Below are 27,701 nucleotides of genomic sequence, written 5' to 3' on the forward strand. Positions count from 1 at the left end.
TGGGAAATCACTATCCACTGTTATCTGGTGTGTTGCTAACAGGTTCCTAACACAGTGATGAAACAGTTGATAAGAGCTTTTAAACATTAGTCAAGCAAAATACATTCCTCTCTCTTATTTCCCCTGTAAAATGTTAACATAGCCTTGAACATAATTGGTGGTATTCACTCAGGGTTGAGACTACACCAGCATGTGAGAGATTATCACATGTGAGAAAAGATATGCTATGGTTGCCATGGTGAGAATAAAATAGTACATCTTGTGCCAATTTATTTAGCTGCAAAAGTGTTTGTTGTTTTCCAGTTCGAAGCTACCTAGCTATATATTTAATATTGTTTGCATGGCTTATAAGTGTTGTTGCATATCAAGCTACTGCCAAATCAGTGGTAGCTGATTCATATCTTAAACACAGCGAGAGAAGTAAAGTGCTTTTTTAACAATAGACACAACGGGCTATATAATACAAATACAAGCGATCTCGCCAAAACAAAACACTTCCTGTCTTTCCTGTGTACAAGATCTTGTAGGTTTTATTATTGCTCTCATTTCACCCTCCTTGCCTAGTGCTCCATTTCATCATCACTCTCTCCCTCGGCTTCCTCCTCCTCCTCTAGAGTGCACCCCAACATCTGACCACACAGTGGAGCTAATCTCCCCTCTGCTATCACTCCCATTGGCTGGATGATCTTGTCCCTGGGTAGGAATGTGAGGGAGGTTTGAGGTAGAGAAAGAAATTATGTTAAATGAGCATTTTGTGTGATATCTCTCTCTGACTTACAAACACACACATAGTGACATCTAGGCACACACACACACACACACAGGGCCGTACGCAGGCCCCAAAAAATACTGAGGTCATGAGTCAGAACTTCTAGGCGGGTTCGGGGGCATGCTCCCCCGGATTTTTTTTAAATTACATTATTTAAATATGGCCATTTTCTCTTATTGAGTATTAAGGAGCAAAAACATCATCATTATGACATTTGAATATGGGGCGGTGTGGAGCTTTTGAAAGTTTGAGGTAAACATGGGGCATTCTGAGGCTTTTTGAAGGACCTTTATGGGACTCATGAAGTAAGGGCAAGTTACCACAATTTTTTTTAAATTATTATTATATGGCAACGACGGTACGAGCGTTTTGATTGGATAACGGGTAGTCACCCCAGCGTGTTGCCCTCCTCGCCGGTCAATACGGATCCGTATTGCCCTCTGACGTCAGCTTCAAAATGAGCGATATCGACGAGTCAGCTGCTGAGTTTTACTATCCAGATGATGCTGAAAAGCTTTGTCATCGAAAGTGAGGATGAAGACCAGACTCTTTGAATCACTTGTGTCGTTATTTTGTGATGAAATTAAAGCCATTTTAGCAGAACCATGTTGTCCGCTTTCTATCAAAAGTAATGAGTTGCTTGGCAACACATGAAACACACCGTGAGAAGACTTAAGAGCTAGCTACAATTAGCCTAAAGGTACCATTTATTTTCGTTTACAAAATGAAAAGAATCTAAAATTGCCATATAATAAACTACTTACTAACCTCGACCGTTCGGTCATGCCGGGAAATATCAAACTGAGGCTGGAACGTATCGACCGAGCGATAGCGAGTCAGTTTGATATTTCCCAATTGCCACTGAATTTCATTTTCAATCAATCACATCAATGACATATCATATCAATCGCAAAATGAATGTTGATTCAACCGGTGGAAATTGATTGACAACCGGTACAGTACAGTACTGACGGAGTTAACCAAACTTTGATTTGATGTTTCCTTATCTGAGTAGTACGCTGCTGCAATACAATATTTCCACATGAAAATGAATCTTTCTTCTCACAGTCATCTGCCACTTAAACTTCTCTTAACCTACATGTTTAGTTTGCTGCGCTCCTCTTCCAGTGACTGTAACTAACATAGGCTATTCACTAACAGTAGCGGTATGTCTATGGCGGAAACATCAGCGTCCGACTTGTGTTTGGTGATTACCATAACGACAGTACGTTTTGTTGATGACGCGCAGCACATATGTCCAAACTCTTGAGCTACTCGGCTCTTCAAGTATAAAATCACGTTACGGTTTGTGGGAGACCAAGATCATCGTCCTGCAGTCAGTTTCACGTGTACTTTATTTTGAGTTTATATACCACGATTTAAGCAAAAAAAAAAACAGAAATACGAAAAAAAATACCGAGGACACGACCTCGGTGTCCTCAATGGTAGTTACGGCCCTGCACACACAAATACACACTCTTACTGTGAGAGCCTGTTGAACATGCTGATGAGAAGCCGGGCCTCTTCCTCCTTCTCTTCCTCCGTCATTCCCTCCATGGGGTCCGGCTGCTCCTCCTCCACCCGCCCCGTCACCGGGTTGATGCGACCTTTGGCTTCTCTGTACTCCTCCGTATCTGAGTCGGAATCACTTGAGTACTGGGTGTTGGTTGATGGTCGACTGCCGCCCAGCATACCATGGTCCGCCAGCAAACCGGCGGCGTTCCCGTATCCCGTGTACTTCACGAAACGAGACACTGTGAGAAGGATGGATCAAGTGGTTATTTGCGAATGACAAGGACATACATTACCACAAAGCCACAGAGCACAAACACGTCTGGTAACATTTCTGTTTCTCACACTTAAGGCAAGAAAAATTGTCAAAGTAACACTCTGTATGTTAGGTTCACATCAATATGGTGACTGATAACGAATGTCAGTAACGTCAGTAATTAATAACTAATGTAAGTAACACTGCGTATTCATTGTAGGGACACATGGGTACCGTTCTCCTTGCAAAGCACAAAGAGAAGTTCGGCGGCGCAGTGTTTGATGGCGGTGTCCACGTTGGTCATCAGCCTGACCAGACGGCCTCTCAGCGTTGACTCCTGCTCTGGTCTGATGGCAACGTCCCTCAGTGGGGGTAAGATCTGGGTTTGTGGTGTGTGTGTGTGTGTGGTGGGGGGGGGGGGTTAGGGTCACACAAACATCAGATACACCTAGTTAGGCCCATTTGACAAAAATGTGGACAGTGGAAAGAGAAAGTAAGTATTAATGCTGTTGGTGAAAAAAGGCTCGTATGAGGAGGTCAAGAGGGCTACTGTGTATGATACACATTCAGGTGTATCCACATGTTGCATGTGGAAAAAATGCAGAAAGAAAAATGAAAAAAGCATGCGAGAGAAAAGGAGGTGAAGTACCTGCTGTTTGAGGTAGTGACGCGTCTCCTGGTGGACCCGGCAGCTCTCCGTCAACAAGTTCAGCACAGGGGTCAGTTTTTCCTTCAACATTTGACCCTTAAAGGAAGGGTAGGTAATGTTGTTGAGAAGTAATTTCTGTTGTATTTGCTGAAAGAAACTTCACATCCCAATAAATCTAAAGGTTTGACAGTAAAATGAAATCAATCCAATGTCTGTGGAGTGCACAGTCGCAGGAGTGCAATGAAGACGACCAATCAGCTCAAGTCGGGAGTAATGATTGGGCGGCATTCAGACCGAATGCAATGATTACTTTATTTGTCTACCTACCTTCCGGCAGTTTTCAGGCAGCGTGTTCATGTGTTTTGGAGGAGCTGCTTTGAAATGTGAGGGGGGTAGGATATTTTGGTTTGAATCCTTTCAAACTGGAGCTAAAATTGCTAGGTTCGCGAAACTTGCCCACCCTGCCTTTAATATGAGTACAGAGATGTGTGTGTGTCAATTTTGCGACCCTTCTTTTACAGTTCCCTTTTAGTAATGTAAGGTGTTGCCTGTTGTTAAAAGAGTCATTTGATATACGTATATTATAATGATACACCAATGGAAATTCAAGAAGGTACAATTCTGTAACATCTTTGCCAACTGTTCTAGAACAATTCAGAACATTGCAAATACTGCAAACACATCCCGATTTAGTACTTTTTTCAACACAGTAACTTGTTTTGCTCAAAAACATTCAAAATAAGTAAAATAAATTACTTCCCTTTATCAAAAGCTGGACAAGTTTAGGTAGACTTTTTATGAAACTTCCTTTTGATACTTGCCTAGGTTTTGACGAATAGTTAAGGATTTAGAGGACAGAGAGAGAATGGAGAGGAGTTATAGCCTGGCTCTGCCCTCCTACGTACTTCCGCTCAATTTTAATTTTACTACTGTACAGCGTCTGGGCTTAAGGTATATTGGTCAGATGTCTCCGGTTAACTTTTTACCGGTCCAATCAGCGAACAGAGGGAGTGGCTGAGTACGATGACTTTTATGTTGTGAGCTAGTTTGAGTTGTAGTTACGTAATGGCGGCGGAGAAATATGCGAGCGAAGCCATTCGGTCAGTTGTAGCAATGCTGCCGAATATCCAGAAGTTAAAGTCGGAGGGAGAACAATCTTTGATTCCCCACATAGTTTGTTTGATTTTCCAGCTAGCTCCGTTGGTGGTGAAGGAGTTGGCTAAGGCAAACGCTGGCGATTGGTTATGCCAGATCCAGAGTGGCTCTGGGCAGATCCAATAGTTTTAAACTTCAACAGTGTACCCGCCTTCGAGGAAGCGCTCGTCAATGGATTGAGCCCAGACTCTATATACAAATGCAATGTACGAGAGTCTGGTTAGGACCAGGCTAGAGGAGTTAGCCTCTTAGGATGCTTGCCTCTCTGCTTTTTCCACCTCCCATCCAAGTCACTCCCACAGACTCACTCTGTCCAGGCGCTTCTCCAAGAAGAGCAGGAGGTTGTGGACACAGTCCATGTTGACCCCTTCCCACTCGTGGGAGCCCTCAGACAGGCGCACAGACAGCAGGACATCCAGACATCTCAGGGGCAGGGTGGAGAGGATGTTTACCGCGTGTCTATGGATGGTATGTCAACCGTATGTAAAAATTGAATTGCGTGTGTGTGTATCCATTGTGCATTACAATTAATTTTACTACAATGAAACAGAAATGATCTTACCCTTGTAATTCCTCAGTCAGGTCCTCTCCATCACAAGAGAGAAGCAGGCAATGGCGTAGCACTGCAGCTAAGCGGCGATAGAGAGCAGCATCCTCCTGAGAGTGAGAGGAGACCAACCCTGCATCTTACAGTCAATAGCATACTTTTTTCTTTTAGTAGGTACTGCAGCTGCCTTTGCAAAGTACGTACTGTTGTATGCAGGATGCATATAATTGGGACATACCACTTTGTTATAACATTGTGCTTTGAGTTTCGACCCTCTTGCTTGCATTTGTCATAGTTAGTAGCACCAAATTTAAATATTGTTGAACACCCCCCCACCACCTCTAAGCCATACCCCCTATTCCAACCCAACATAACATCAATTCATTTTCTTTTCAATACACATTTTCCCTCACCTCATCAGGGTCCTGTCTGTGCAAGGTAGCGGTGATGTTGAACAGGATCTTGAGGATTTCAATTGCCCGCTGTGACACTTTCTTGGAGACAAGGGGCGCTCTGTGGTCAATAATCACCTCGTGAGAGTCGGCCCACTGCACCACTAGACATTGCTCCAGAACCGCAATCAACATGGAAACTCCTCGTTCCTTATAGAGAAAAGCAAATTATAAAATGAAGAAAATCCCTTTACCTTATTAAAATTGTATAATTAATATGAACATCAATGGTAAAAGCAAGACTGGTGACAGACTGTCTTGAAAACAAGGCCAGAGGCTATTACCTGCCGTAGCTGCACCCTGAGTTCGGGTCTCAGCGCAGTTAACAAGAAGAGCAAACGCAGTTCATAAAATTGACCACAGGAGGGTGCTCTGTCACTGACCCCCAGCTTCAGCTTCTCTGATAGACCAGGAAGCAACCTGATGAAAAGGGGAAAATGTAATGAAATGATGGGTGTAAAATTAAATGCAAGAGTTGGAGGTGAGGACAAAAATGTTTCATGATGGAATTAACTTTTATAAATCGTATTTATTCAGTTGACAAAGTAGTCTGGGGATGCATTCGTTAGAATTATCCACTCTCTCACCTCAATGCACTGGCTCTATCTTGCGCCCTCTGGCTGTTATAAATAATGTTACATAACGTTTTTATGGCCTCTCTTCTCCACACCTTGCCATCCTCCTCATACTCCTCTTCCGCCTTTATCTCTTCTCTGGCTTCCTTCTTTCCACATGCCAGAGTCCCGTGGCCTCCTTCCCCTCTAACGTTGGGGCAGTGGTGCTCACTGCAGGATACCATCATGCCAGCACCCGCCATATCACTGTGGTTCTCCATGGTGGTGATACTGGAGCAGACTTCAACTACAGAGCAGGTCTGGATGAAAGATCCGTCATTGGCATCCACTGATAATAAGCAAGCTTCTGAGGCTACCTCGCAAGCCTCTGAGGCTACCTCGCAAGCCTCTGAGGCTACCTCGCAAGCCTCTGAGGCTACCTCGCAAGCCTCCGTGGCTCCCTCGCAAGCCTCCGTGGCTCCCTCGCAAGCCTCTGAGGCTACCTCGCAAGTCTTCACCTCATCAACTGTGGATTTCCTGGTTTCAGCAGCTACTAAATGGCTGTGTCCCTCTGAGTGGTAATTGTCATTCTCTTGTTCATCCTGGCCATCAAGGACAGGCAGAGAGCTTATTCCCCCCAGCTGGGCGAGGGTAATGAGAGCCGTGTCTGTGACTAGGGGTGCCAAGCCCTGGCGGTCACGGGAGAGAATGCGGAGCGTGCGCAGACAAACTTGTAACACTCCAGGCTGAAGGTGGGTACGGATGAACCACACCAACGCTGCAGCCAGCCTCTGATTGAAGTAAAATGGGAAGAGATTCGGAAGGGAGAGAAGAAAAGGGGAGAAAGAAGGGTTAGTGTGAGAAATAAAACTGGCTAGGGGATTGGATTGTGCTTTCTGAATTTTAGGTACGTACACATACAAACATACACATGCAAACTCACTCGTCTAAGGACAAGATCAGAGTCAGAGTCAGAGTTGAAATCTGAGTCTGAGTCTGAGTCTGGAACATACTCCCTCACTTTGTTCTGTCTGAACTGATCAAAGAATCAGAAGAAATGAGGCAGTGTGTGAGAGAGAAGGAATACAACAAGGTGCATTAATTATTAATTGACCAGGAATTTTGTTAAATCTGCGGATCAGCTATTGCCTTTTTATCTGTTGTTTATCTATGTATTCTTTCTTATTATTCATTCACATGCGTTCCTAGTGCAACCATTCAACCACACAGCATTATAGAAGTTGGGCACTGGTGTTGGGTGATTAGACCTGGCTTGCAGATTGTATTCAAATTTAACCCAAATGTGTTTGATGGACCTAATTTTGTGCACGGGGGAAAACACATCTGGGATCAATTCTAACGCCATAGTAGCCAAGTTTAAGCCAGGTTGGCTGAATGGGCACAAATCTTGCATTAATGTACCTACGTCTATTGGAAAGTCTTCCCAGAAAAGTGGATGGAGAAACAGAGTGGGAACCAACTCTATGTTACAGTAATGCCCATGATTTTGAAATAAGAGGTTCAACAAGCAGGTGTCCATATACAGTACTGTAACCCTAAACCCCCTAAAACCCCCTGAAAATAACGTTTGAACTTACGAGCACCAATAACATTTTCAAAAAAATTCTCATTTTACAAATCTTGAGAGGACTTCGGGTCCTCACAAGAATAGTTAAACAAGCCCCCCCGCCCACACACACTTCTTTGATTCATTTGGCTTTACCTCATCCAGCACTTGTTGCTGTTGTCGTTTTGATCCCAAAGCAAAGGAGAGCACAAAACCATTACAAAATTAATAACATCTTCATAAATTATCATGGAAGAAAGAGAAAATGGACGAGTGAGAGGTGGTAGAGGGTTACACTGAATATGAGGTATATTCTTTGAACATTATGTTAGAAAAGGAAAAAAGAAATAAATAAATGGACAAACAAAGGTATAGACCAAGAAAGTGAGTGGATGGAAAGTGAAGAGGGATCAAATTGAGTGGATTAGAGGGATTCAAGGCAGATGACAAGGTTAATCTGAGCCTGCATTGTCCTGAGTCCGAGACAGTGTGGTGATCAGGGCCAGAGAGACACACAGCGAGACAGTGAGAGACATGGAACAAAGAGTGAGAGAGTGACAGTCGGTCGAGCAGAAAAGGAGCTAAATATGGGAGCAAGTATTTGAAGAGTGTGAGGAGATGGAGAAATGGCAGGGGAGAGACGGGATGTACAGGTGGGAAAGGGAGAGACAGAAAGGCACATTGTTAGGGCCAGATGTTAGTTCTACCTTTCTCCTCTCTCTCTCTTCAACGTTGAAGAAAAAACATTCTGCATACTGTGATGAGGCAGGGGAACAAGGGAGAGTAGCCATTTGATCGTATGCAAAAATATGTACTAACATAAAACATGAACAGTTATGGTGGTCTTGGACAGTTTGAATGTGTGACTACTGTTACACTGAAAGTCATAGCTACAGCCAGCACATTATGAGTCTAATGTGGCAACAGGCTCAGTACTGTAGCCATGGTTACAGAAAGCAGATTGCTGTGGTCATAGTAACAAGCAAAATGGTACCTCAACATTGTAGGCGTCTAGTTGGGTCTGAACCCCATCCTGATCCCCATGCTTAATGGACTGAATAATCCCCTCCAAATCCAGAGTCATGTCTATGCACAACATACCAACCAAGCAAAACTAAACAATAAAACCAACTGATAAGTTAAAGAAAATGTACCTTACTTTCACAAAGAGTTAAACACATGTAATACACATTATTAGGGGACATTTGCTGTGTGGATGGAAGAGTGTGAAACAGTGCTCTGTACAAAAAACAAGGAAGGTATTACTGAAATAAAAGACAGACTAACATCTACCAAGAAGTTTAATTAAGAGCATTTACTTTAATCCAATCCCCTAAACTAACCTGTTATTGTCTGTTTGATGGCAGGACGAAGTCTTAGAAAATTTAAAACGTCTCTCTCCTCTTTCTCTGTGCTGTTTCTCACTCCACTCTAAGCTTGGCACACAGCTATGAGTTTGCCTAATCTCTCTCTCCCCCCCTCTTTCTCTCTCTCTATCCCTCTATTTCTCTCTCCATCCCTAAGCCACCTTCTTTTTTGGCGACTAGAGCCTTCGGAACAGCCCTCCAACATCAGACTTTACACTGTGGAGTATGTCATTTTCTCCATTAAGTCCATCTCTGGTGTTTCCTGTGATCCAGTTGGAAATGAGAGTGCAAGGATGAAGGTAAAGAGATGGCCTCTGCCAGTCCATCTAAAATGGGAAATTAGTTAGGGGGTAGCTTGAGCGAGAGAAAGAGAATATTTACACTGATTCATGAGAAAACATTTATATAGCAAGTGCAAGTCATTTGTGAAAGGACATAAACTCATAGACAGTGGCATCGGACCAAACACTGGGGTGAGTCTTTTATGAAGCACTTTCTTGCGCTTTACTTGACAAACTTGCTGAAACATTGATGCTTCTCAAACTGCTTCCTAAAAATCTGCATAGCCTTCTCAAGGTCTGTCTAGTTGTACTTCATTTGACCCTTTCACTTTTTTTGTATACTCTTTGACTCGCCTCTGTTGTTGGACGCATTTATTGAATCTGCCTGTCATGGCACTGTGACTTCTTGCCACACTGCCTGCCGGAGGCTTATTTGGGAACCACAGGCTCTATGGAATCTCACTGCAATGACCTGGAGCACTACTGCCACATCTAGAAAATTGATTTAGTGTTATAAGGAAGCTTGTTGTTTGTCACAGGGCTTGTTTTGTGCCAATGATTCAGTATGTGTTTTGTTGCATGTTGTAATAAATGCATTTAAATTCAGTCTGAAACTCAGCCCATTATTTTATGTCCTATTTATATAAAATATATCTTTAAAAAAACTTGTGTCTTGGTTCTTTGTGCACTAACTAAATCTGCAATATGTATTGCAGATAAATCATGACACAAATGTTTTGATGGATTTTTCACCAAATCGAAGGAAGAATATGTTCAATATATCACAATGTCCTTATTAATAAGCTGTCAAATTTTTACTTTTGCCAAGAATCTCTTACCTTCTTGAAATTGTATCTTGAGGGTGGAACCCAGTGTGTCAGAGTGGGTAATGTCTCATCATCTACTCTAGGATCCAAAGTGGGAGTCCCCCGGGGTTCTGTTTTAGGACCTTTGTTGTTCAGCTCGTACATTAATGATTTACCTGGTGTCTGCAATGGATTCAAAATGTTGCTGACGCTTGCCATGTCAACGATCACATTCCCCACTCTCTCACGCACTAGCCTCTAGCACCTGATCGTACTGTCAAATGTCGAATTTAGCCCAAACTAGCAGAAAATCATGAGGGCGTGCCAAACACCTGTCACTCATAAGTCCCCACTGTTATACAGTAGCACCCCCGGCTGTTATTGGTCAAAAGTCAGTGGCCTGTGGGCTGAATGAATTTTGCCCAAACTGGCAGCAAATCCGGGGGGGTGCTTCACACACACTATGAAGATGAATGGTAGCTGATGACATTGGGCAGGAAAAAGTAAACCCATTTAAATATTTTTTTGTGACTATTTTGTGTTGCTGCTCTAGGTGCCACCAACATTTAAAAAAATCTGTTTTTTAACAACGATTTTCTCAACCTGGACACGAGTATGATAAATCATCTGCACAACCTATTTTCAATTATATATTATCAATAGATAGTTTTACATTTACATTTACATTTATTCATTTGGCAGACGCTTTTATCCAAAGCGACTTCCAAGAGAGAGCTTACAAAAGAGCATAGGTCACTGATCATAACAACGAGATAGTCCCAAACATTGCAAGTAGCCAAAACATGAAGCATACATTGTGAAAAGCTAAACAAGTGCCAAAGGGAAGACCCATAAGAGCATGCAGTTATACAAGTTACAAATTAAACAACATGAACCACAAAAGTGCAGGACTGTACCTGTAGAAGAACAATCAACAGTAAAATATTTCACAGCGAGTACAAGACTTAACTTTGTTATATCTAACCTAAAAGAGCAACAAGTCACTCAATAAGAGTCATTGTGATCCTGGAGGAAACTAACAAGTCCAGCCAAGCATTCTTAAGTGCCGTTGTACTCCCGGAACAAGTGCGTCTTGAGCCTTTTCTTGAAGGTGGGGAGACAGTCAGTGTCCCTGATGGAGGTGGGGAGCTGGTTCCACCATTGGGGGGCCAGGCAGGAGAAGAGCTTGTGTTGGGACCGGGCAGTCTTGAGCGGTGGGACCACCAGGCGGTTGTCTGAAGAAGACCGTAGGTGACGGGTGGGGGTGTAAGGTTGCAGGAGAGACTTGAGTTTTCTAGCAGGAACTGATTGTCGACTGGCTAGTTCTTGATGCTCATTAAGAATTTTACGAAACCTTTAACGTTGTTAAATTTAGTTTCCCCACTAATAACCAAACGTTAGTAACTGTTTAGAAGAGTGGGACAATGTAGCTCTCTGACAAAGAGGCTGGTCTAAATGAGGTAATGAGAGATAAACTGCGATGAAAGATGCAAACAGAAGCCTATTTTTAGGCTTTATTTAAGATGGTGAATGTTATGGCCTTTAAAATGAACTAATGACGTTATTGGTAAAAGTGTGCATGTTTTGAAAGTAAAACAATATCAATCCTCAATATTATTTAACCGTATATACTCCTCTCCCTATAGGATGCACCAGGAACAGCAGGGGCGTAAAACTGTCAGGGCAGCATAACTGTCAGTGCTCCTGGGTTGCAGGCAGTCCCGGGTTGCAGGCACATATGAGAAGGGTACGGTGGCCCTGAAGTGCAAAACACACCCCTTAATATGAGTACATCCCCCAAATGAAAACACTCCCCCCTAATACGAGTCAACTCCCCCCAAATCGGATGACTTGTTCACCTCCCCCCAATACAAAAACACGCTTCCCCAAATGGAAAACGACATTACATTAACTCAAAAACACATCACATTAACTCTGAACGGAAAGGGTAGTTACTACACTTCAGCGCTGATTGGATGCAGTAGGCTAACTAACAAGAAATAAGAAATTGATCGACAGAAGTACAAAATGCAATAGCCTGACAGAGTTACGTGCACCAGGACATTTATTTGGGTATCGAAGCATGCATGACAGAGGTTGGGATGATTACATTGAACAACAGCTGAGGGATTGGATCAAGGCAGAGCAGGGAGCTTGGAGAGAGTGACCAAACCAAACAAAGACCAGAACACACACCCATGGAGACAGACAGAGGAGACTGTGGTCAGCTGAAAACAGACAGAAAGCATGCGTGTGACTCTGTGTGAGAGTGTGTATGTTTATTTTTCTCATCTGCGTGTGGATGCGTGTCTTACGGCTGGACATCCCATTCATGACATGCTCACTGCACCTGGAGGTACTCGGTGTGGGGTCCTTCTTTAGTAATGCAGCCACAGCCAAAGTCCAGAAACCTAATGCGTGGAACCACAGAACCTCAACCAGAAGGTTCTCTGGCTTAAATTAATGTCTCGGTGGAGGACACCCCAGGAGTGAAAATTGATCAAAGCTTCAACCAGCTGCCTCAGAATGATTATGGAGAAAGAGAAAAGAAGAAGGACAGTTGGGAGAGGGAGGGCAAATGGTGTAACAATATATTGTGGAACAATAAATCGCAATACAAAATGGTTACAATATGTATCGTAGAGCTATGGCAATATTTTTACAATATAACATCTGTTTGATCCTACTGGTTGAGCTACCAGTACGCATTCACATAAATCACTTGAACTAAGTTAACTAAATTGTATGTAAAACAAAGAAAACGATTGAAAATGTTTCTCTATTGCATTTTCCAAAAAGCAGCAACCTCTTTAGTGGAATGAGTCTCTTGCAAAAAAACAACAACAAAACTTAACTTCTGCCCCTTTACAAAACATAAACATTCAGTCCTTCAGCCCCCTTGCGTTTAACTCTGTAAGACCCCTTGTTGTAAAATTACAACGTCACCTTTAGCGCTCCAAAAAACACATCTGAAAAAAATGTTTTGTCTTATTGTCTTGCCTTGCAATGCCATTGGGTACTAAATGTGTATATAGATCTGGCCATAAGGCCATAAACTCATTCCACCCGCAAACTTTCCAGAAAGCGAATCTCCTTGTTTCATTTAATTGGATATATCAACATTCAAGTAAGTAAATTCCATGAAAATTTTTTTGGGGTGATTGTTAGAACCTATAGTTCATGTAAATAATAAGTTATTGTGGAATTCATGCATCACATTTGATTTTCAGCTTGTTTTGTCTTTGTTAGACATTGGGTGAAAATGGTAGCTAAAATAGCATGTGCACCTTGCACACTACATGGAGACATTACACGTTTCGAATGTTCAGATACAGGATAAATACTTACAGAAATATAATGCATTATGTATGTTATTTGATGATTCACACTTTACAATTAGGTTATTTGTTATAATTGGCATTTTAGAGCAGATTTGAATCATTCTAAATCCATGCAATTTCTATGTTAGCAGTGAAATATAGACAACAGTTTTTAATTTTATCTGGACTTTGTTTGTTTGCCCAAATATCTGCTTGTTGCAAAAGGCAGATACTGGAATGCTTTGGAGGATGGTTGTTCAGGGACAAGTGTAAATGTATTGGAATGTGGGGTTTGCATGTATGGTTCTTTAAGACTGGTGTGAATTTTCGGCAATATGGGGATGTAAGAGGTCTGGGGGGGTTGTATTTTCCTTTTAGAATGTTAAGTAGAGAGCACATTAGGCTAGCCAGACAGTATTGTGTGCCTTCAGTGGAATGTATTGCATGAATAGGATTAATTTCCATTGGTATTAGTTGTACTTGAACATACTCTAACTATTATTTCCATTTCAGAATGACACCAGCAAGGAAAGTTTACTTCAGTGTGCATGATGTCATTGACCCTTTTGACAGCACCACAATTTGATCTCTATAGGTTCTCTTTGAGAATTCAAGAAAAATCTGACACATGCGCTTTCCTTCCTTTCTGTCAATTCGATGAACCGTGTCAACTGCCTCATCCATATCCAGAAGCAATCTTTGAAAGTTGTGAAATCACCTCTGCTCCTGTGTTTTCTTTCTGTCTCTCTGGCGAGCCTTTGATGCGTTAATTCCAAAACCTTTTGTAGCGATCCATTTCTTATACCAGAGCCTTCAGCTCTTTATTTTCCTTTTGGAGAGTAGAGACATCCAGATCCATTTCAGCCACCTTCTTTTGGTAAACTTTCAGCTCTTCCTTAAGCTCGAAGATGACACTCCAATTCTCTTCCATTTTCTTTGACAGCTCCTCCAACTTTAATTCTTGCAGAATTGTCAAACCTTCGTACGAGAGAGTAAATAGCCTCAAGAATTTCAGCATCTCTTCCTCCTGCTCAGGACGCACTTTCTTCATGACCTCATTCTCTCTCATCGCCCCACCTCCTGTCCCCTTGATCCCAACCATCTTTCCCTCCATCATAACTTTTCTGCTCCATGTCCTTAACTCTTCTCTTACTTCCGGCACTCTCTACTGGTGTCCCACAGGGCTCCGTCCTTGGACCCCTCCTCTTCTCCCTGTACACCACCTCGCTTGGACCAATCATCACCTCCCATGGCTTCTCCTACCACTGCTACGCTGATGACACGCAGCTGTACCTGTCGTTCCCCCCGACAGACCTGGGGATCTCAACTAGGATCGAGGCCTGCCTCACAGACATCTCCGTCTGGATGACCAAGCACCATTTCCAGCTGAACCTCGCCAAAACAGAACTCCTTATCATCCCGGCCAAACCCTCCATCTCCCACGATCTCTCAATCACCCTGGGATTGGCTACGGTGACCCCTTCATCCTATGCCAGGAACCTCGGGGTGACCATGGATGATGAGCTTTCCCTCACTGCCCACATTGCTGCGGTCTCCCGGTCGTGTAGATTCACCCTCTACAACATCTTGTTAGTAGCCTAACAACCGCTAGATACCTCCATTGATTCAGCGTAGTCGTGTTCATTTCTACCTTATCTTCAGACTTGTTCGCTTTACCTGCTTAAGATGATGAGTCATAAAATGACGGTGAAATTACTTTTTGGTAAGAAAAAAAAAAAAAAAATTGCTGTCATCTAATGCGCCATCTTTCCGCTCTTTTCTTCCGTTTGGACTAGTTCGGCTACACCTGAAAGAGGGACCTGAGGAGAGAGAGTTCCTGGTTTTGAAGGGAGAGATATCGCTGTTGAAGCATTTTAATCCGAATTTCAGTTATGGATATTTTCAGTAGGCTAATTCTTTGAAAAAGTATACTATTGAAATTTGGTTATGGTTTATTAACCAATTCGCCTATAGCCTACTCTTTAAAAATGTAGATCTCCCTTTTGCCTCTCAAAAATATTGTCAAAATTAGAGTTTTTTTTTGAGCAAGCTGTGCTCATAGCTAAGGATGAGGTGTCATGGATAAACTGCAATTTCAGGGGTTTCTTGGGTGAAGGGATTAGGCTAACATAGGGAGGGATGTTGGGCTCTCCTCATTCCTTCTGGAAACTGGGGTGGAGGGAAGGATTTTGTTGATTAAAGGTTTTTATTGATTAATTGTGCTGATTTGGTTTATTTTGAGAGAATGCGTCACTGACCACACACTCATGAACAGTAGGTGGCGGGAATGTACTTCAGAAACGTTGGTTGCAACAGCCATAACCTCAAGAAGAAGAAGACGAACATCATTTCCCATCAGCCTCTGTCCGGTTCTTGGGAAAGTAAAATGGAGGCAATGGATGGGATGGGCCTTTTATTGTGCTCTTAAAGAAAAAAAACTGTAAATACACAATTAAAACTTAGAAGCCTGGCTTTTAAAGACAAGCGGTAAGTTGGAAGAGGGTTGATATGACAAGACAATCTACGTACATAGAAGTAAACGTAAAATAGACTTTACAGTGGATTATTGGTATATCCAAAAACAGAATGCCTTTACTGTGTGTTGTTGGCTAGCTAGCTAACAAGGTGCGTTAGCATTGCAAGCAGCATTAGGTACGCCGCTACTAGCACCACGTTAATTTGTTAACGTTTATTATTTCACTATTAGCATCAGCACGAAATCTGGCTAGTTGCAAATATATAGATGGTGTTTGCACGTTGCGTTTGGACACTTCATGATTTTTGATATGTGGCTGGCTATGGTTGACTAACTGAAAAAGATCAACGTTGCAAAGATTAGTGTCAAAAGAGGATGGGATGGTTGAATCCGAGGATGCTAGAGCTAGCCTACCTATTTTTCGGGATAGTTATCTACAGTACATAGTCCAATCCAGGCATCTGCACCTACAATAAGTTCTGGTACGGTGCTAGCTAACTGTGCAGATATTTTATTTGGCAACATTCTTCTAAATGACGAAATGTCATTAAAATGTGTGGCCAATGTTTAGATTATCAGCGGCACTTGTCAATCCTGTAGTACCCGGGCTACCCAGTGCCTGGAAAAGCAGCACAATAATGCTAGAACTGTGTGCTCTGACGAGTGACTGTTCTTACCTAGATGGTCTTAGAGAAGGAAATTGATGGAGTGGAGGCCAACATTCCTGAGACAAAGGTATAATTCCTACAAGAAATTGCTTGAGTGTCAAGCCAAAACAAGTCAGAGCTTTACGCTCTGGAATTGTGACACTCGATGATAATTCCTTCACTCTCCATATCTAACAATGGGATAACATCCTTGCACACATACAGGCTGACACTGACTCCAAAGAGGAAGAAGTGGAGAAGGATGAAGACAGAACCAGGGAAAGATTAAGGTGTTTTCAAGGTGACAGGGGGACCCCTGATGATGAGTCGAGTGAGCTGGTATGTGATAGCACTGTAATAACTAATGTTTAAGTTCAGTTTTTTGCCATTTGTAGTACAGCTACAGAGGTTTTTTGGTCCTGCTATCTAAGCCTTTAATAAATCATCTACATCCTAATCATATATAAGATATTCTTATAAACAGTATCAATAAAAATGGAATAATATAGAATAATTCACCTAATAAGCCTACCTGAGAATAACCTAATATAAGAATATTTTAGATTAACCTAAACCTAACTGTAAATGTATAAGTAAGTAAAGTGACTAATGCTTGTGTGCACTTACACACACAACGTTGTGCTTATAATGCAACTATGCTAGTTCATCTGTGACCCCATCCCATTTAGGGAGCTACTGTAATTTCAAGCTCAGAACCTACCCCCTCTTTGGTGTCCTTTAACTGGTCTCCACATGAGCTCCTCAACAGGTAAGAGCAAGGGACCGAGCATGGTTGATGGTGTGTTAATGTTTTCAGTCAGTTTGTGTCATTTGGTTAGGGTTATGCATGTCCAATAGACATTTTGTAGAAGAGTCACCTTGTATGTAACTTGTGGGGTCGTTTGTTGTTCAGCTCAGACCTACAGTTGGAGCTCACAGCTGAGGTTGGAGTGGAGGGCTCGTCGCTCTGCATTTTGTCCTTGTTTGCCCCACTTGTAGGCAGAAGAAAGACAGGTGAGTCCGAATATCCAACACCCTGTAGACTTATCTACTGCATGAACAGAAACAAAAGACAGAAAATGTTGCTGATACAGTGAGGATGAACAGTGTTCATCCTTTTATATGTAGCATTTTTACCTGACTGTGTGCTTGCAGCCTTGCTGCATCCCTTCTCCGGAGTAAACTCCAGGCTGCAGGAATCACTGGATTGTGGTTGGCCCCCAGCTCATCCATCTCCGTGGGCCATGGACCTAACTCGAACCCCAGGCTTAAAAGGAAGGCCTACTTCCTCAGCTCAACACAGGACTAATGAGGTTGTCAAGAGCCCCCTTCCCTCCTCTCCCTCCACCTCACCGTCCTCCCCTTCATCTGCTCCCTCTTCCCCTTCATCCTCCCCTTCCTCCTCATCCTCTTCTCCCAGTGGCACGGTGACCGGTTACCACAATGATGTGAAAGGCCAGATAAAAGGTGGAGGTTCCAACAGCGTAACAGGTGATGTGGTTTCCTCAACCTCGGCCTCCCTAGCCCCTCCCTCTCAATCCGCTCCTCCACTTTTATCCTCCAATCAGTCTCTTAATCCTTCAACACTCCATTCTGGTTTTGATGGGAAAAGAGAAGGGGGTGAGACTGACATTTACGATCCGTTCCACCCCACTGAGGGTGAGAGAGAGGGTGGTGTAGCTGCTAATGAAGAAGAGGAGGAGGAGGAGGAGGAAGGTGAGAAATATGACCCCTTTGAACCCACTGGGTCACCAGTCTCAGAGAATGAAGGGATGAAGGATAAGGACTTATTGAATGAGAGCGGTGGCAGTGAGAGCAGGGAAGCCCGAGGGGCAAGAAGGAAGGCAGAGATGGAAAGAGCTGCGGAGAAGAGGGGACAAGGGAAAAAGAACGAGCCCCCCCCCGACTCTACTTATACACTTCCCACTGCTCCAACCTCCCCTCGCTCCTTACCTCTCCCCCTCAGGAGGAGACTGGACAGGGAGGCCAACAGGACAATAGAGCGTGGCAAAGGACGGAAGAAGAGGCAAAACGCAGACTCTGATCACTCTGAGATAGAGGAGGGTGAGATTGTTGGTGCTATTGAGAGAGACGGGGGGAAGAGGGCTAGAGCCAACGAAGGGATTCTTTCAATCCCATCTGGCAGTCCCTTTTTGGGTGGATCCAAACCAGAGAGGATCCTCCGGGTGCTGGATGGAGAAAGTTTTGTGTCGGTGATGGCAGAGGGGGATTGGGTTGAACCCGGGCCTGGGGCAGTGGATGGGGATGCAGAACCTGAAGCTGAGCCCTTGGTTGTCGGTGTAGGAGACCTAAGGAGGAAGCTGGTCAGCCGGCGAAAGGAAAGATACCGCTCCTGCCCCTCCTCTCTGTCGCCTCAGCCCCTGCCACAACTCCCCCTTCCTTCCCCCTCGCCCCCATCCACCACCCTTCCCCTATCTGTAGAGAAGGAAGGCAAGGCTCGTAAGTCCTCCAAGGGCTCCAAAGAAAGGGAGCGTCGCAAGCGGAAGGAAGGAAGGTTAGGGGAAAAAGAAGAGCGGAGGAGGAAGAAAAAGAAAGAGAAGGAGGGAAATGGCAGAGGTGATAGTAGTGAAAGGAAGGACGGGATGAGAGGGCGGAGGAACGAGAGAGAGGAGAAGGGGAGCAGGGAAGACAGAGGACGGAGCAGCAGAAGCAACAGCCGGAAAAGAAAGAAAAGACGACAAGGCAGCCCCGAGGCTTCCCACTCCCACAATTCCTCCGGCCGGTTGACACACAGTAGACGTTCCTGGTCGAGTCTTTCTGAAGACCACCACAGAGAAAGACAAAGAGACAGAGAACAAGATAGAGACAGAGAAAGAGAACGAGAGAGGGATCGAGACAGAGACCAAAACGGTGATCGAAGGAGAGACGAAAGAGCAAGGGATGGAGACTCCAGCCGGAGAAAGAGGGATGGAGAGAGGGACTCCAGCAGCAGAGAAAAAGGGAGCTCCAAAAGGTCCAAAGGGGGCAGAGAGCAAAGAGACCGGGATAGGGAGCGAGAAAGAGATAGAGACCGGGAAAGCAACAGGGAGAGAGATAGGCGGCGAGATGGTCGGTCTGTGGTTCCACCGTCCATCCAGGACCTGAATGGCTCCGACCTATTTGCCATCAAACGAACCATCACAGTTACCACCACGACGACAACGGTTCCCAGCTCACCTCCACTGGACTTGACCTCTCCCCGTAGCCCTGCCCAGGGCTCAGACAAGCCCCACAAGAGGAAGAAGAAGAGGCGGCGGCACTCAGAAGACGAGGCTGAAGACGGCGCATGCCGGCGCAGCCGATCCCCCTCGCTACACCACTACCATAGTTACGACTCAGACCGCTACTCTGGCAAGCTGGAGATAGATATGTTATCTCTGGACGGCGAGGCTTTAGACTCAGACTACCCCTCCTTGGAGGATTCTCCACCCCCGGCCTTGCCATCAGAGCCACCTGCCCCATGCCCTAAACCCAAGGTCACCTTGAAATCCGGACGGCACCACCTCAAGAAGAAATTACGGACAGGCAAGAAAACTGTCCAGTCGGAATCCTCATCCGTTCGACCTAAAAGCAAGGGTCTCTCCTCTTCTCTCTCACCAACCCAGGCCGATGCCTCCTCAGGGCAGGCCTCTCTCACACCTGCCACTCCCTCTACCAAACGGGGGCACAAGCTGGGGAAGGAGAAAGAGCGAGGAGAGAAAGTGGGGAAGAAGGAGTCCGGTCGTTCCAGCAGGTCCAAGAAGCTGAGTGGCAGCCGTAAAGGAAAGATGCAGTCCAAAGTATCGGTGCTTGTGCGGGAGGGTGTCAGCAGCACCACTGGGGGCTCAGCAGGCCCAGGGAAGCTAGGGATGGATCTTCTGGGGACAGGTGGCCCGGGAGGTGGTCCTTGTGGGCAAGTGGTCGGGGGCTCTATTGCAGTGGTCTTCCGGAGGGACAACGAGAGTAGGTCTCCGTTCCTAAAGCCATGCACAGAACCGCTCTCACTAAGCGGGCGTAACAAGGACCCTGGCAAGGAAGGAAAACGCAACTCTCTGAACGCACCCCCTCCTTCTTTATCCAATCCTGCGCTTAGGTCCAAAAAAGCTAAGCCCAGCTCAACAACATCAACATCCTCCTCAGCTTCTTCACCTTCGTCCTCCCTGGCGACTAAGCGAAGGCGTCGCCTAGGAAAGAAGGCACGGGAGAAGGAAGTGGCTGGGGGGCTTGCAGATGAAAATGGGGGAAAAGCTAACTGTAGTATAGAAGGCTGGGATGGAGCCTCTACTGAGGTTCAATCAGGACTTGGAAGTGGAGGGAAAGCTTCGAGTCCTCACCCTGGTCCAGTCGGCCCTCTACCCTGTTCTTCGTCATCGACGTCCTCTGTGAGTGTTGTTCCACCCTCATCCTCACCCGGCCACACCCCCCCGCCCTCTCTTCCCCCCTTGCGAGATGCAAGGGAATCCTCACCAGACTCACAGACTGTTGACAGCAGCTGCAAAACCCCTGAGCCTTCTTTCCTTCCTGAGGACTGCCCATCACAAACTACCCCCAATCCCCCTGCTTCTAGCCCTCCTTTGCTCATTGCCTCCAAAGGGGAGGGCACCTGCATATCTCAGTCCACCCCCATCATGAAGCCCCTCCCAGTGGACGACGGCCCAAAGCCCCTAGCCTCGCCCCCTTGTTCCTCATCCTCGTCTGGATCGGCCCCAGCCTCCTTGTCTCTCCCTCCCTGCTCGACAGACCCCTCTTCGTCTTCCTCCTCCTCTGTGTCCTCCTCTTCAGCCAACAAGCCACCGCCCCCTCCCCCACCCCCTCCTGCAGCGCCGCCGCTCCCATGGAGTCTGCAGACAGGAGTGGACTGCACTGCTGGCGGCGTTCTGGCATGTGAGTTTATCCACAACATTACCTGGATATGTCTGCCTGTAGCTTGATATGTAGGCTGTAATTTCTTATAAGGAAATCCTAATTGTGTATGTTTCTTACTACAGTGACTGCTCTGCTGTTCAAGATGGAGGAAGCAAATATTGCCAGTAGAGCCAAAGCTCAAGAGTTTATTCAAGCTACAAGCCAGGTGAGTGAATTGTGTGCCAGGTATTTTGTCTCTTGCCCTTATGTCTAAGAGGGCTCAAACTAATTTTTGTCTTGAATTCTTTCTAGATCCTCTCTCAAGCCAATCAAAACCAGTCGCAGCAGCTTGCCCCGCCCTCATCTTCCTCCTCTTCCACCTCACATATCCCGCCTCCTCCCTCTCTCCATCCAACCTCCGGTCCCACCCCTGCCCAGTTCATTCTCCACGGCTGCACCAAAACTCCTCCCTCTCACCTGCTTGCTGGCATGTCCATGGGTTGTGCCCAGACCCCACCTCCGCCATTGCCAATGGGCTTTTCAGGAGTAACTGGGGGCTCAAGTGAGACTGGCTGGGACAGCGAGAGTAAAGATCCAGACAAGGTGAAAATTATCCAACTCTAAACATTTCATATTCAACTTAACATTTCATATTTAGAATTTTAATAAGAATCCAAAAAATTGAAATAAGTCCCTTCTAGTGTACTGCTATGGATTATTGACTGCTTTTGGCAAGGCACAACCTATATCTTTTCTCATATATCAGAATCCTGAGCGGTTAGGGAATCGTGCTATTGATTGCAGAAGGTTGCCGGTTTGATTCCTGGCTTGCTAAATGAAGTTGCCTCGGGGAGAATGTCCCTGTACTTTCTGTAAGTCGCTCCGGATAAGAGCGTCTGCTAAATGACGAAATGTAATGTGTGTGTATATATAAATAGGGTTCTCATGCCATTTCCATAAAAATCAAGACGGAAGAGAACCCTGTTTCATTTTACACTTCACGCTTAGTATTTTGAAGTGAGCAGCAACACATGTATGCAATTTAATCTATGCCATCTTCAAAAATACTAAGTATGCATACTTATTTAACCCGTTAAAGAGTAATTTTCCACATATGTGATCGTTCGAATGCGGGTCCCACAGCGTAATTTCGCAAATGTGATTAGAAAATTCCAACTGAATATTTTTCAATCGACAAAAACTATGCGACAAACGCTTTCATATGGCTTCAAAATGTACTAATGAGAAGGCTAACAAGTAACACTAGCATGGTAGTAGCATTGCTATGAGTATTATGCTAAGTAATTTAGCCCGGAAGCTAACTAAAGCTTGCTAGCTACCGTTTTGGAAAAATAACTTGTGCTGTGGGGACCATTGGAAATGTTTAGAACTCACTCATCTAAAGGTTAAAATATACAGAAATATCAGTAATAAAAAAAACAGACCCTTCTGCAACCAACGCAAGCACACCTCACAATTTCCCCAGAAATTCTACCCTTTCTAGTTAACTACTCAATAAAATAGCAAATATTGCTAAGGCTTTCATATAAAAATCCATTATTACATTTAAAGAAAATAGTTGTCACTATGACATAACATAATTAACCACATAACCTTGTGTGCAAAAAAAGTTGCTCCAAACTATGTCTACATTAGTTCTAAAATTAACTCGGCTCACTTCAGTGCTCAAAATTTGGGATTCTCCATTTTCACCTTGTCCCTTTTTTTCCCGCCAAAAAGCTGAGATTGTTTTATTAGGCCAAAGGCTAAAAACAATGCCATTGATAAACATTACTCAACCTAGATAAAAATACAGGAGGATCTCACTTTACTCTGCACAGAGGTAAAAGTGGGCTCTGCATTGCCTTTTTACATGGAAACATTGGTTTGCCATGTTAATTATAATAAATAGTTTAAATATAAAATAAGTCTTAACTTAGTTTCCTTAAGTTGTTCTCTTTTTAACTGGGCAGAAATGTCACACCTAGGTAGTAAATGTAGATTATTCCACTAGCCACTTGGCTGATGCACTTGTAACCTATTATAAGCAACAACTAATTGTATATTTACAACTTCTGTGTATTTAGTAGGTTACCATTAAGAAATAACCCAACAGATTTGAATGGATAACAATTCTGTAGGGAAGTATTAAGTTAGTTCATATGCCACAATGCTTTGTGAGTAGTGGAGAAACCATAGCAACAACCTTACAGCTAAGTTGCTGGAACCAGAGCTACAATGATTTGTGGATTTACTTGGCTAATTGTCAGATGAGGATGACTATGGGCTGCTGTTGCCGCTCTTTTTTAAGCAACTTTACAGCTTTGATCTCTAAATTTACATTTCACATGTAGGTTAGGATGTTGCAGTAATATTGCATGTATTTCTCTTCCCCCAGTACCTGAAGAAGCTGCATACTCAGGAACGAGCGGTAGAGGAGGTGAAACTAGCCATCAAGCCCTATTATCAGCGCAAGGACATCAACAAAGATGAATATAAAGACATCCTGAGGAAAGCAGTACACAAGGTAACATTGCACTGAAAACCCTTTTGAGTTCTGTTGTGGAATTTTCTATATATCTATACCAACGTAACCATCATCGACACTCAAACATAAGACAATAACACAAAACCACCTGGGGCCCGTTCTTCGTATGTCGCTAACTCAGTTTGGATTGTTGACGATTTGTCATTATCTTGGATTGTTCGGTTCTTCGAAGCTCATTCTGGGTAGCAACAAGTCCTTTAGCTTAAACCTGCTCGGGAGCAGGCTTATTTTATGTAAACAAGATTTGATTGCGCCTTTATAAGCAGAGGTGATACAGGAAGTCTGTCACAGCCATGTCTTGTCCGTTTTTATGACAACAACCTGTTGCGGAAGGTGCAAGAATAATTAGCAGAATTTAACATTCAAAGGAATGGGTTGTTATCAAGCTCTGTGGAAGCCGGGTGATGACCATTCATTTGAATCAGGTGTGCTGGAGCAGGGAAACAACTAAAACATGCAGGACAGCGGCCCTCGAGGACCAGGGTTGCCTACCCCTGGCCTAGCCTAATGTAATAAGCGATACATCTAACGTGATCGCTACTATACATTTAATTTAGTCTGCTCCTTTTTGCCAGCCCTCTTTCTTGGATTTTGCAGACTTTGAGGTGTTCCCTGGCCTTCTGATTAAATCTCAAAATTCAGAGTAACCTTGCTCTGTTTGGCTCTGTTGCAGAAAAAAACGGGGTGCTCTTTTTGGCCATGGTGAGCAGCCATAGACTTATGTGAGCAGCCAATAGCAGCGTTGCTGATCAAGGTTTCTACTATTGATACATACCCCCTTTTAGACCAATGCATAACTTAATCCAGCTATACTAATCATAAACAACAAGGGTGTTCGAAGAACCCAATTAGCCAGATAATGATTAGCAAGATGATGTCATCTTGGATGTGTCATTTGATCTTGGATGTAATAAGCGACGTACGAAGAACGGAACCCTGGTCATCAATCAGATGATCAGTAGTAAAACACGCCCAAACAGCTTCTCACACGTTCTGATACCCTGGCCATCTTCAGCTTCGATATTTAAAGGAGTGCCCTGGAATTGTCAAGCATCTGGTCTTTAAACAACAATCAACCAATATAAACGTCAGTCACATTCTCCTACACAATTATCTCCTGAACTGGACAACCTTTCAGTGTTCCTTCCTGTCATTAGTTCACTCCTAATACGATATAATCATAGTTGAAACAACCCAGCCTCAAAACCTGATGCTCCAAAGCTCAGGTGATAAGTACTCTCATGCTGCATTCTCTCCAAGTCCCGACATCATAAAACTCCAGAAGTTGACCATCCAAAATGGTCAACTGTCCTTTGTGGGGTCATCACCTTCAGAAATAGTTAATACAGATAGCCATCTGACCTACTGTAAACAATTCCTAACACTTTACAACCTCTCAACCTTCTACAACCTCTCAACTTTCTACAAACTCAACTTAATCATCTCCCCTTCCTGCAGACAGCACAAGTTGTTGTTCCAGCATGTTTCTTATCAATGAACCACATTTAAAACACATTAATTGTACATGTATCCTACAATTCTATTACAGTTCCTAAAAAAGTTATCGGTCATTGACCTATGTTTTAGAAATAAAGGAATTAATTAAATCCATCCCAAAACGTGTTCTCCATCCTAGTGAAATTGAAACTTTTTGCTGGAATGGCTGAAATTATTTAAAAATGTTTAATAAAAGTTTAATATGATCTTGTAACCAACGATATTGGAATAATTTGAACACAACCCCCAATTACAAAGTGTGCACGTTTTCACATCCAAGGTTATTGACCAACTTTGACTGGACTTTTATTGAACTGACCATATTATGTGTTTCAATATACTGTTAAGAGTTACCAGTTAGTATTTATTGGATATCGAGATAAGCAGGTAAGTACACTGCAACATTACTTTTCCTTACCATACAATTACAGCTGGCTACCTAACCATCTTAGTAGAGCAATTAAACAAATGTGTTTATACTTTGTAAACACAACTGATTAATTGTAGGTATGGATACAAAACCCCATGTGATCTCTGTTCTTTCAGATTTGCCACAGTCGCACAGGGGAGATCAACCCAGTTAAAGTTAGTAACTTGGTCAAACTCTACGTGCAGAGGTACAAGTACTTCAGGAAGCATGGCCGCAAGATGGACGAGGAAGAAAGGGAGGAGAGAGAGCAGGGTGGTTTCCATTCTTACTCGTGATTAGATGATAGGGGTCACTCCTGCACTGGCTTCTACTGGTCCTTGGACTATTCCTCACGCCCCCCACTCTAATTCCCCATTCCCCTGCACGTGATTGGGCCTACTACGGCCATTGAGTGACAATTGTCTCCCCCCTACCCTGTCCCCTTGTATACTTACATATGTACCCCTTTAACCACATCACGTCTACAACATGTTGTCTTGCAGTACAAAATCAAGTAGATAAAATGCTAAATGTACACACGCATTATATTAAAACTTGCCATTTTGAGGAAGAGATGTAGATCACACACACACTGTACATACTGTAAGTACACTACAGCAAATGTCTCCCCTTCCTCTTTTCGCTTCTCTCTTTCTGGATGGTATTCAAGCTCAACCTGGATGTAAGTCGGGTCTGCTTGGTTGAATGGGTCAAAATAGAAATGTAACATTTGTTCCTCTCTGTGTGTGTGTGGGTGCGTGCATGTTTTTATGTGTGTGTATGTGTTTCTTCTTTGAGAATTACTTTATTTTAATTGTTTTACATGTTAGGGTTCATCCAGACCCACTCAATTGGCTGAAATGGTTGTTCACACCACTGATGCTAAAATCACAGGTGTTGTCTAATTAATTACCTTTACGTCATGAGGGTTGGAAAAATACAACTGAGAAACCTGGTTGAAACTGATGATTTGAACTCATCACACAGCTCCCTGTTGTCTTTCTTTTTACCATTTCTGCAATGAGGCTCATGTTTACAAAGTGATTTTGTTTTTGTTTTTTTTGCAGGAAACCCTAAAACCCAACATTGTATATCAAACGTCACATACATTTTTATCCAAAAGAAAATTAAACGGATGTATGCATTTTATGAAAATATTTATTTTGTCTGTCTTTTTACTGAAAATAAATTATGGAACACAAGATGGCAGCACCATACAACAACTGTACAACGTATAGTTGAATGCTGTAGTACTAAATAAGGGAATGCAGAATTCTAAATGATTTGTAGTAAGGGTGGCATCTAACAGCAATGCCATGTTTGCAGGTGGGAGAGATTAAGTACAAATGTTTTGAGAGGTTGCTATAACACCGGATCAACTTCCTTTGAAAAGAAAACTAGTCATAAAAACATGACATGTACAAAAGTCAGACAATTCTGCATTATCCCCACTGAAAACAATGTTCTGTCTGTTTACAAAACGGTGACTAGTTCGGAATCGCACTGCCTTTTGTTAATGTTCTGGGGGGTATTCCAGAAAGCAGGTAATGCATTATAACCAGGTAAGTTAACCCACCAGCTGATTTAGAATGTTGCCGCAACCTACTGGCAATGTTGCTACAATGCTGGGTGTCAGCTGGTGAGTTAACTTACCTGGGTATGTCACATAACCTGCTTTCTGGAATGTACAAAGCTTAAACTACAGTGGGAGAGATTGGGGACTGAGAAGTCATAAGGCTCTGAGGGTCAACTCAATGATCCGGTTCCATCCTGTTTTGCTCGCACATCTCAAGAATTTAGAAATTGCATAACATTGCAAGTATGCGTTGCTACTGTAATTATGCCCATTTCAAGTCTATTAGATATATTTGCATGCTTTACAAATATTGAACACAAATTATATGCAGAATGAATGACAAGAAAGTAGACCCATTGGATTGAGACATGGCCTACTGTAGGTGGTATTATAGTCATGTTTGAAGACTCTTAAAATACATCATTGCCTTTTAAGTATTTATGGTATCTCATAATTTGCTAGAGAGTTCAAAGCTTCCTTTTGACTAGC

General features: G+C 43.6%; 2 protein-coding genes across 2 annotated transcripts; one reads left to right on the forward strand and one right to left on the reverse strand.

Annotated features, from left to right (window-relative positions):
- Positions 1–46: 46 nt before the first annotated feature.
- si:ch211-195b15.7 (synembryn-A) lies at positions 47–8,545 on the reverse strand. The gene is made up of 14 exons (XM_047038264.1): positions 8,456–8,545; positions 8,169–8,216; positions 7,618–7,674; positions 6,838–6,930; positions 6,335–6,685; positions 5,928–6,214; positions 5,625–5,760; positions 5,302–5,490; positions 4,904–4,998; positions 4,650–4,800; positions 3,187–3,282; positions 2,772–2,916; positions 2,253–2,523; positions 47–693 (listed from the first exon to the last, which is right to left on the reverse strand). Exons 1-14 carry the CDS (start codon positions 8,543–8,545, stop codon positions 561–563), a joined length of 2,142 nt encoding a protein of 713 aa, XP_046894220.1. The 3' UTR covers positions 47–560.
- Positions 8,546–16,580: 8,035 nt separating this feature from the next.
- Positions 16,581–26,791, forward strand: scaf1 (SR-related CTD-associated factor 1; the record flags this gene model as incomplete). The annotated part of the gene is made up of 8 exons (XM_047038270.1): positions 16,581–16,697; positions 17,048–17,127; positions 17,272–17,372; positions 17,514–21,221; positions 21,326–21,408; positions 21,495–21,785; positions 23,581–23,709; positions 25,774–26,791. Coding segments are annotated over 8 exons (4,668 nt in total), but the record flags the coding sequence as incomplete, so codon positions are not given.
- Between the last annotated feature and the right edge of the window lie 910 nt (positions 26,792–27,701).

The sequence above is a fragment of the Hypomesus transpacificus genome, chromosome 17 (assembly GCF_021917145.1).
Source record: "Hypomesus transpacificus isolate Combined female chromosome 17, fHypTra1, whole genome shotgun sequence".
Lineage (NCBI taxonomy): Eukaryota > Metazoa > Chordata > Actinopteri > Osmeriformes > Osmeridae > Hypomesus > Hypomesus transpacificus.

Bases quoted from the DNA above. Each gene is read 5' to 3' on its own strand.
- si:ch211-195b15.7 (XM_047038264.1), bottom strand. From the start codon at position 8,545: ATGACTCTGGATTTGGAGGGGATTATTCAGTCCATTAAGCATGGGGAT. The intron at 6,215-6,334 runs GTAGCCTCAGAG...TCTTTCATCCAG, and splicing joins GAGCCACGGAGGCTTGCGAG to ACCTGCTCTGTAGTTGAAGT. The intron at 3,283-4,649 runs GTGAGTCTGTGG...CCTTCCTTTAAG, and splicing joins TGGAGAAGCGCCTGGACAGA to GGTCAAATGTTGAAGGAAAA.